Source organism: Sinocyclocheilus grahami, unplaced genomic scaffold (assembly GCF_001515645.1).
Source record: "Sinocyclocheilus grahami isolate Dianchi unplaced genomic scaffold, SAMN03320097.WGS_v1.1 scaffold359.1, whole genome shotgun sequence".
Classification (NCBI taxonomy): domain Eukaryota; kingdom Metazoa; phylum Chordata; class Actinopteri; order Cypriniformes; family Cyprinidae; genus Sinocyclocheilus; species Sinocyclocheilus grahami.
In genome coordinates this window covers 878,868-888,877 of record NW_015505538.1, presented here as the reverse complement: position 1 = coordinate 888,877, position 10,010 = coordinate 878,868, and the positions used below count along the sequence as shown (strand labels likewise).

Sequence of the window (10,010 nt, the reverse complement as noted above, 5' to 3'; positions counted from 1 at the left end):
GACACATACACACACACACACATACACACACACACTCACAGACACACACACACACACGAATGAACATGTACACACAGAAACATGTAAATACACATATCCCCTCCATAAACACCAATATCTAAATGAGGACATAGAGTTCTATGTTTCATATAAAGCTACGCTAAATATACACTGCCCATCAAAAGATTTATATTTCAAATAAATGCTGTTCTTTTGAACTTTCTATTCATTAAAGAATCCTGAAAAATAAAATTTATCACAGTTTCCACAAAAATATGAAGCAGCACAACTGTATTCAACATTAATAATAATCAGAAATGTTTCTTGAGCAGCAAATCAGCATATTAGAATGATTTCTGAAGATCATGTGACACTGAAGACTGGAGGAATGATGCTGAAAATACAGCTTTGATCACAGAAATAAATTACATTTGACTATATATTACAAAAGAAAACAGTTATTTTAAATAGTAATAATATTTCACAATTTTACAGTTTTTTCTGTATTTTTGATCAAATAAATGCAGCCTTGATGAGCACAAGAGACAACATTAAAAAATGTTTAGAGTAAAAAAACATCTTACAGACTAACCCATACCTTAAAAAGAAAACTTCAAGCACTTTTAAAATAAAAATAATATATACTTATTCAATGCACTAACTGTTTTTCCATGGGGAAAAGCTAACACACAAAAACGCACATCACATGAGCTGTGAATGCGGTTTATTCTAGTCTGCGGTTTATTTCTGTCTCTCATGGCACATTGTCATTTCAAGATGAGTGCCAGATAATGTCAGACGGCACAACAAAACGTTCAATAATTTCATTCTGTCCTCTTTACTAATTAGGCTCCTCATCACTATTAATGTGAGCTGTAAAATGTTATTGTAAGTGAACATGTAAAACAACACACTTGCAGGAATCCCATTAAACGCATCAATGAGGGATTTGATCCAGAGCTCGCATTAGTCCACCTCAAATCCAGCTAGAGGAAATCTGCTCCATCTTATCACCGGGGTTCCTCTGCCTTTGTCTGGAGCAGCCGGCACACTCCCAAACACCACACACTCCCTCCACCCGCGCTGACGGACGGATGTGTGTGTGTGGAGGACGAGAGTGAAGAACCAGCGACGCTCCAGCGGCCCAGCGGCCTTACTAATCCAGAATCCACATTTCCCTGTGTTTCACTTTCTCTGTCTGTCACTCCTCGAGCAAAACAGTACCACAGTACCACCAGGTTTTAGGACACTAACATGTTGGTAATCCAGTGGTGTTTTCTGAAATGCCTTCAATGCAATCATTTATGTAACTACAGTATATGAATATGCTCATAATCATACTGTACAATACCACAGTACAGTATACAGAATATAAATACACACACATACATAAATACATATATACATAGGCATATATAACAAATGCTGTATTTTTGAATTCTGTTCATCAAAGAGTCCTGAAGAATAAAAATATTATAACATTTTAATAAAAGACAAATTCATGACAATTAAGCACATTTCCTTTTTAAATGCTTTATGTAATTTTCATTATTCTCAGTAGTTCTTTCAATATAACATGTATTTAAAGCATAAATTAAAGTCCGCACAACAAACACTACCATGACATGAAATACTTTGAAATGATATATTATTGTGTGTGTTTTTTTTGTAGTTTTTTTTACAATAAGATGATTTGGTGGTTTAAATATGTTTGATTATCATGAAAATAAAATTTCTTATTTACTTCTTTTAATTTCTTTTCAATTTTAGAGTGAAATGTGAACCCAGAGATTCACTCAAATATCTGATATCCCCACTGTACAACGAAAACATTTCAATATCCAGACCATTTTTCATGCACTGTAGCCTCATCCTGAACCTTTGAACTTCACAACAACAGCTTTTAATAATCTTTTTTTGTTAAAACGTGCCAAAGGTCATTATTGTTTAGAAAGCGCTGCCGTTCTCTCACAGGAAACACAACGGAGGAAGACAGTCTAAATCTGCAAATAAAGCTTTCTCTTTGTCATTTGCAAACGTCAGGAGAGCATCACCTCGACTCAAGCGCGGCCTCTGAGTTGCTGTCTTTGTTTTGCGATGATGGAAACATGTGAGCCGTTCTGTTCCTCACGCACAACTACACACACCGCCGTCTGGGTCAAATCAATGAGGCCTTTGTGTCGTAAGTGTGTGTGAACCGCTCAGTGTTTTATGTGAGTGAGCATCTGTGCATGTGAGCAAATGTATGGCACAAATAAAGCACTTAAATGCAAAAATACTTTTATTGCTCATTATCAGTGTTAGTGCTAGAGGTTTGATCACATGCACAAAGTATTAAAGTTGATAAAGGGGAAGGGAACACCTAGCAACCACCTTAGGACCTGCATAGCAACACCTAGGCTTCAAATTTGAAGTGAAAATATTTGTTTTTTCAGCGTCCTTGATGGAGGGAAACAGGGCGTCACGCTAAGAACATCCAGACAAGCGTGACAGATGGACACTTTCATCAACCTAGAATGATTTCTGAAGATCATGTGACACTGAAGACTGGAGGAATGATGCTGAAAATACAGCTTTGATCACAGAAATAAATTACATTTGACTATATATTACAAAAGAAAACAGTTATTTTAAATAGTAATAATATTTCACAATTTTACAGTTTTTTCTGTATTTTTGATCAAATAAATGCAGCCTTGATGAGCACAAGAGACAACATTAAAAAATGTTTAGAGTAAAAAAACATCTTACAGACTAACCCATACCTTAAAAAGAAAACTTCAAGCACTTTTAAAATAAAAATAATATATACTTATTCAATGCACTAACTGTTTTTCCATGGGGAAAAGCTAACACACAAAAACGCACATCACATGAGCTGTGAATGCGGTTTATTCTAGTCTGCGGTTTATTTCTGTCTCTCATGGCACATTGTCATTTCAAGATGAGTGCCAGATAATGTCAGACGGCACAACAAAACGTTCAATAATTTCATTCTGTCCTCTTTACTAATTAGGCTCCTCATCACTATTAATGTGAGCTGTAAAATGTTATTGTAAGTGAACATGTAAAACAACACACTTGCAGGAATCCCATTAAACGCATCAATGAGGGATTTGATCCAGAGCTCGCATTAGTCCACCTCAAATCCAGCTAGAGGAAATCTGCTCCATCTTATCACCGGGGTTCCTCTGCCTTTGTCTGGAGCAGCCGGCACACTCCCAAACACCACACACTCCCTCCACCCGCGCTGACGGACGGATGTGTGTGTGTGGAGGACGAGAGTGAAGAACCAGCGACGCTCCAGCGGCCTTAAACACCGACTAATCCAGAATCCACATTTCCCTGTGTTTCACTTTCTCTGTCTGTCACTCCTCGAGCAAAACAGTACCACGGTATTACCAGGTTTTAGGACACTAACATGTTGGTAATCCAGTGGTGTTTTCTGAAATGCCTTCAATGCAATCATTTATGTAACTACAGTATATGAATATGCTCATAATCATACTGTACAATACCACAGTACAGTATACAGAATATAAATACACACACATACATAAATACATATATACATAGGCATATATAACAAATGCTGTATTTTTGAATTCTGTTCATCAAAGAGTCCTGAAGAATAAAAATATTATAACATTTTAATAAAAGACAAATTCATGACAATTAAGCACATTTCCTTTTTAAATGCTTTATGTAATTTTCATTATTCTCAGTAGTTCTTTCAATATAACATGTATTTAAAGCATAAATTAAAGTCCGCACAACAAACACTACCATGACATGAAATACTTTGAAATGATATATTATTGTGTGTTTTTTTTGTTTTTTTTACAATAAGATGATTTGGTGGTTTAAATATGTTTGATTATCATGAAAATAAAATTTCTTATTTACTTCTTTTAATTTCTTTTCAATTTTAGAGTGAAATGTGAACCCAGAGATTCACTCAAATATCTGATATCCCCACTGTACAACGAAAACATTTCAATATCCAGACCATTTTTCATGCACTGTAGCCTCATCCTGAACCTTTGAACTTCACAACAACAGCTTTTAATAATCTTTTTTTGTTGAAACGTGCCAAAGGTCATTATTGTTTAGAAAGCGCTGCCGTTCTCTCACAGGAAACACAATGGAGGAAGACAGTCTAAATCTGCAAATAAAGCTTTCTCTTTGTCATTTGCAAACGTCAGGAGAGCATCACCTCGACTCAAGCGCGGCCTCTGAGTTGCTGTCTTTGTTTTGCGATGATGGAAACATGTGAGCCGTTCTGTTCCTCACGCACAACTACACACACCGCCGTCTGGGTCAAATCAATGAGGCCTTTGTGTCGTAAGTGTGTGTGAACCGCTCAGTGTTTTATGTGAGTGAGCATCTGTGCATGTGAGCAAATGTATGGCACAAATAAAGCACTTAAATGCAAAAATACTTTTATTGCTCATTATCAGTGTTAGTGCTAGAGGTTTGATCACATGCACAAAGTATTAAAGTTGATAAAGGGGAAGGGAACACCTAGCAACCACCTTAGGACCTGCATAGCAACACCTAGGCTTCAAATTTGAAGTGAAAATATTTGTTTTTTCAGCGTCCTTGATGGAGGGAAACAGGGCGTCACGCTAAGAACATCCAGACAAGCGTGACAGATGGACACTTTCATCAACCTTCATCTCAACCTGAACTCGACGACCGTGAACTTCATGTCCGGCAATGCGCAACAAACTAATAAACCTCCTCTCTGCAGATATCAGCTAAAGCTACACTGTTTTGCGAAAAAGTGTCATTCAAACTCCAAAGACTGCCCATTTTTCACAGTTTTGTAGTCCTCATGTACTGTACATTAAAGACCTGTTAAAGATCCTCCTGCTCCGCTGTCCATTAACTATTCATAGCAAACCAGCAATCCGATATCTGACGATACTCTGTTCAGAGACACAAACACGCTGCATGTGAACGATTAGAAAAAGAGCAGTAATAGCCCAGCTGACAGGGAACGTTCTCTCAAGGTTCTTCCAGGAACGTTAATCAAACGTTTGTTCTGAGTTATCTGGTCTTTAATATTAAAGGCAGGGTAAGTGATTTCTGGTTGCCAATGTTGACATTTGAAATCACCAAAACAAACACGCCCCTACCCCAAAAGCGTCTCGCCCCTATTTTGATAGCTCCACCCCACACATACCTACGTAACCCAGGCAACAGATTAGTTCTGTGAAACAAAGCAAAACTGCTGCTGCGTTCCATTCATGACGTATTGACACAAATTTCTAATGATTTTCAACGGTCGCTTTGTAGCGTCCAGTGCACTAGACAGACTTTAGCTGCTGCGGCGCAGACACAGTGTTACTCACCTATTGAGAAGAAACAAAACAACCTCGGCGTCCGATCGCAGGCCTTCCGCTCCTTGAGTTCTCTCCAGCGCTGGAAAGCTGATCCGATATTTACACGGGTTCTACTTCTTGCCTTAAGCCTTCTTTTGTTCCGCAGATGTTTTCCTCTTTTGTTTTTTATCCGCCATCTCTATCTTTCTGTCGCTCGGCTCGGCTAATGTCCGTCCCGTGCACTGAACACGCTCTCCTCCACATCATGAGTAGACACGCCCCTTACTGCTGATTGGCTACAAGTTTTTTTTTGCTATTCGGCCCGAATCGGTTTTCTAAAGTGTTTTTGAAAAATCGCTTACCCCACCTTTAATGCTCTCAAATATTAGCACAAAACGTTATTTATACATCGTTCATGGAATGTTTTATTTCTGAAACGTTGGATGTTCATCTAGCTTTTTTTTTTTTTTTATGTTACTATTTGTTTCAGAATGTTCAGAGAACATTCAAAAGTAACATCCCCATAGTGTTTGGAACATTTTAAAATGGAATATTCCCTTAACATTCTAAAAAAACGCTTTAAACCCTGGACTTTCACGGACATTCAAAAAATAACGTTCTCATAATTTAATGGAAACATTAACATATTGTGTTTAGAACATATTTTTGTTAGGATGTAGGGATACAACTTCAACCGGTTTGACCACCCTGATACCACCCTGATACAAAGAAGTAAGAAAAATATATTTTTTATTATTACGCTTTTTAAAGTTTTAAAAACATGTTTTTCTTACTTCTTTGTAGTAATGTTTTTTTCTTATTACGTTTTTTAAAGTTTAAAGTTTTAAAAACATGTTTTTCTTCTTTGTAGTAATGTTTTTTTCTTATTACGTTTTTTAAAGTTTAAAGTTTTAAAAACATGTTTTTCTTCTTTGTAGTAATGTTTTTTTTTTTATTACGCTTTTTAAAGTTTAAAATTTTAAAAACATGTTTTTCTTGGTTATATACAAGCGTCAAGAGAACATTTGATCATTTTGAAAACATTGAACGTTACTTTTGAACGTTCCGAAACAAGAGGTAACATAACACTGAAAAACCATTCGAACGTCCAACTAAAATGTTTCAGAAAAACATCCCGTGAACAATGTATAAACGTTTTTATATATGTTTCTGTGCTTTTTTAAAGACCAGATAACTTTGAACAAACATTTTAATAACGTTTGCTCATAACTTTCAAGAACTCTGCCACGCTCCATGAACACACCATGTCCAAAAAACTACAGCTATCCCATGGTACCTCCTAGTTAGTGTACACTTTCAGGTTTAATATTTCTTTCAACACACCATAACTGCTTTAAAACATAAATCCGATGTAGTCCCTGTTCAGCCAGCTATATATAATGAGACTGGTGTATAATGATCATTTGCTAACTGTAATCTGGTTAACAGTAGTGTGCTAAGCTCATGGGTTCAGGGTGTGGACCTCTTCAATATAGACACAGGTACTGTTCAAAATCAGTATGATGAATTACTACGACATAGCAAATATCTATATTGTTCTTGTTTTTCTTTTGTGTGGTAAGAAAGAAAAGCTGAGTGTAGCCTACAGGCCTTCTGGATCAGAATAGTTCATTTTCTGAAGATATGCACTGAAATCATTTCTTATAAAAGCATCGTTTACCTTTATTCCCTGCTGCTGGGTGGTTAAAATCAGCTTGGACTCATCCAGGAGCAGAACCTCACAGTAAAACTCCTCTTGGACCGAACAGAAACAACTCATCTTGAACTAGACAGAAGATCCAAACTGAAGAGCCTAGAGAAACCTCGGGATGTTACCATCCATCATCCAGCTCCTGTCCTCCTTTGTTACATGTCCTCTGCTTCAGTCCTCATGCACCTGATGTTTGCACCATCCGAACGTCCCATCTGAACTCATAAGATGAATAAAGTCTATGTGGAAATGCTCATAGTGGTCCTGAAAGTAAGTCCCCGAACCTTTAGTTCTGTTCTCGGCCTGTGGGTGACTTTAGCTGCTGGTGTCGGGCTGGACTGATCCAAGTGTCCCATCAATATCTCCTGGTACACCGAGCGTGTTTCACTTGATTCATGCTGTGTGTTGCCAAGCAGCCCGAGAGGCTGTGCATGTGTGTAACTCCTCCCAAGCGCTCGCGCACACATCAGTGTGTCATGATGAGCAAGACTTTCCTGCCACCTGTTGGAAACTCAGCGCATCCTCTCCTCTAATAATGTTGTCAGCGATTCTTTCTATCATTCATTCATGCATTTCTTTATTTAGCAACATTTTATTATAAATAATGGTTATTTGCAATAAAAAATTATTTAATAAATAAATCAAGTTAGATATTAAATAATGGTCAGTAATATAATCATTTAGTACATTTCAAAGTCAAATGTATAAGTTAAAAATATTTAAATCTTAAATAAAATAATTTATTATAAAGTACATTATGTTCTTAACTTGCTGTGAGCAACATGAATGCATGAAACATTCTCTACAAAAGAATGTTTCTTCTATACGTCACTGAATTCTATTCAAAATTCTGCTCTAATAAACTACTTTAATAAAGTCTGTTGTTGTTCTATCCAAATTACACTATAATAAACGGTGCAAAATCTCTTAATTATTTATAATAAAAGAATTAAAAATAGAATCTATATAAATAATGTTAAATATTAAATAATATAATAATTCAATACATGTACATTTCAAAATTATTTAATTTAGAAATAATTCAATACAAATGATCAAATATGAATTAAAATGATTTAATTCAAAATACATTATATGTTCCTCAACTTCGTGTGAGTAACATAAATGTATGTTATGTTCTCTACAACAACAAAAAAAATGATGGTTATTATATTTTTTTCTTTTTCTGCAAAAATAATAACCATTGCGTTTGTGTGCATTTGCACTACAGTTATCGCTACTGTTGTAATATGCATGCAGTGCAAACTTTCTAAATCTTTCTGTCACTTTGTTTAATGTCTTTTGTTGTTGCAAGGACAGTAATGACAATTAAAAATAACTATGGTTATCTTACTTTGTAAATGTATTTAGTACAATGATTATTTGTATAGTATTATTACATGATTATATGATACAAACACTGTATTATTATCATTAGTAGTATTAGTAGTAGTAGTAGGCAGTGTTGGGGAAAGTTACTTTTAAAAGTAATGCATTACAATATTGCCTTACTTCCTAAAAAGTAACTACTTACGGTACTTAGTTACTTTTTATGGAAAGTAATGTGGTACGCTACTTTTGCGTTCCTTTTCCTCATCTGCCTTGGCCTCATTTTTCTCTCTTCAGAAAAAGAAGAAACACATGTCATGTTCATCTAAAGTAATTTTTGCTTATTAGTATCATTGATCATCGAAAGTCAGCAGCAAAGATACTGGTTAATAAAATGAAATTGAATACATAAAGGATATTTGTGTTATTTAACATGTTTGCATCAAGCTTGCATTTCACAGTTTATTCATTTGGAGGAATACTGACTCTGTTTTTGTGCGCGTGAGATGAGTAAATACATGTTGACATTTAGTCTAGAACTACAGTAAGATCATGTTTTCTCAATATCAGGTCAGGATGTCAGCCAATACATGGGAAAACAAAGTAACTGGCATTACTTACTTGAAAAAGTAACTCGGATATGTTCTTGTAAATTTAAAAGTAGTGCGTTACTTTACTAGTTACTTGAAAAAAGTAATCTGATTACGTAACTCGCGTTACTTGTAATGCATTATTAATAGTAGTAGTAGTAGTGGTGTTACTATTATTATTACTAGTATTAGCAGTGTTGGGGGTAACGCACTACAAGTAACGCGAGTTACGTAATCAGATTACTTTTTTCAAGTAACTAGTAAAGTAACGCATTACTTTTTAATCTACAAGAGAATATCGGAGTTACTTTTCAGATAAGTACCGCAAGTTACTTCCCCCCCCCCCAATTTATTGACTGGCAGCTCTCCTGTCTCCATGCTGAGAGAAATCAGATGTTACTATAGTTCTAAAATAAATATGAATATGCATTAATTCATCTCACTCACAAAAAAAAAAAAAACACACAGATTCAGTATTCCGCAAAATAAATAAAAAAAACGCAACTCAAAATATGCGCAAACCTGCAATAATTAAATGTTAAACAACACAAACATGCTTTATGTATTTAATCCCATTCTATTAGCTTCTGACCTTCGATGATCCAGTTCAAGCGTACTAATAAGCACAAATGTCTCTAGACAAACATTTGTGTCTTTTGTGTGTTGAAATGTCTTCTTCTGCATTCTACTGTACGGACGTACATTTATTTTCCCTTCAGCCTGAGGCTGATTCATCTCACTTTTGGTGTGCAAAGGCTTTTATATTTGCCAAAAATAGAACTTTTTTATTTTAAAAGCAAACAAGCAAACCCTGTCCAGATTTAAAAAGTAACGTAAAAGTAACGTACCGCATTACTTTCCATAAAAAGTAACGGAGTACCGTAAATCGTTACTTTTTTATGGAGTAACGCAATATTGTAATGCATTACTTTTAAAAGTAACTTTCCCCAACGCTGAGTATTAGTATCAGTATTACCTGCCTAGACATTATTGAAGAGAATGAAGCAATTCTTTTGCTTGCCGCACGGTGAGCGCACAGCTCACAGCGCACGC

The 10,010-nt window shown here is 35.6% G+C and overlaps 1 protein-coding gene across 1 annotated transcript in view; it reads right to left on the bottom strand.

The window, feature by feature from the left end:
• Positions 1 to 7,425, bottom strand: part of epb41l4a (erythrocyte membrane protein band 4.1 like 4A) — a 59,510-nt gene extending 52,085 nt beyond the window's left edge. The window contains exon 1 of the mRNA XM_016229860.1: positions 7,009 to 7,425. Within this exon, the coding sequence (XP_016085346.1) occupies positions 7,009 to 7,107 (99 nt within the window). The 5' untranslated portion in view covers positions 7,108 to 7,425. The remainder of the gene's footprint in view (positions 1 to 7,008) is intronic.
• Positions 7,426 to 10,010: the final 2,585 nt, after the last annotated feature.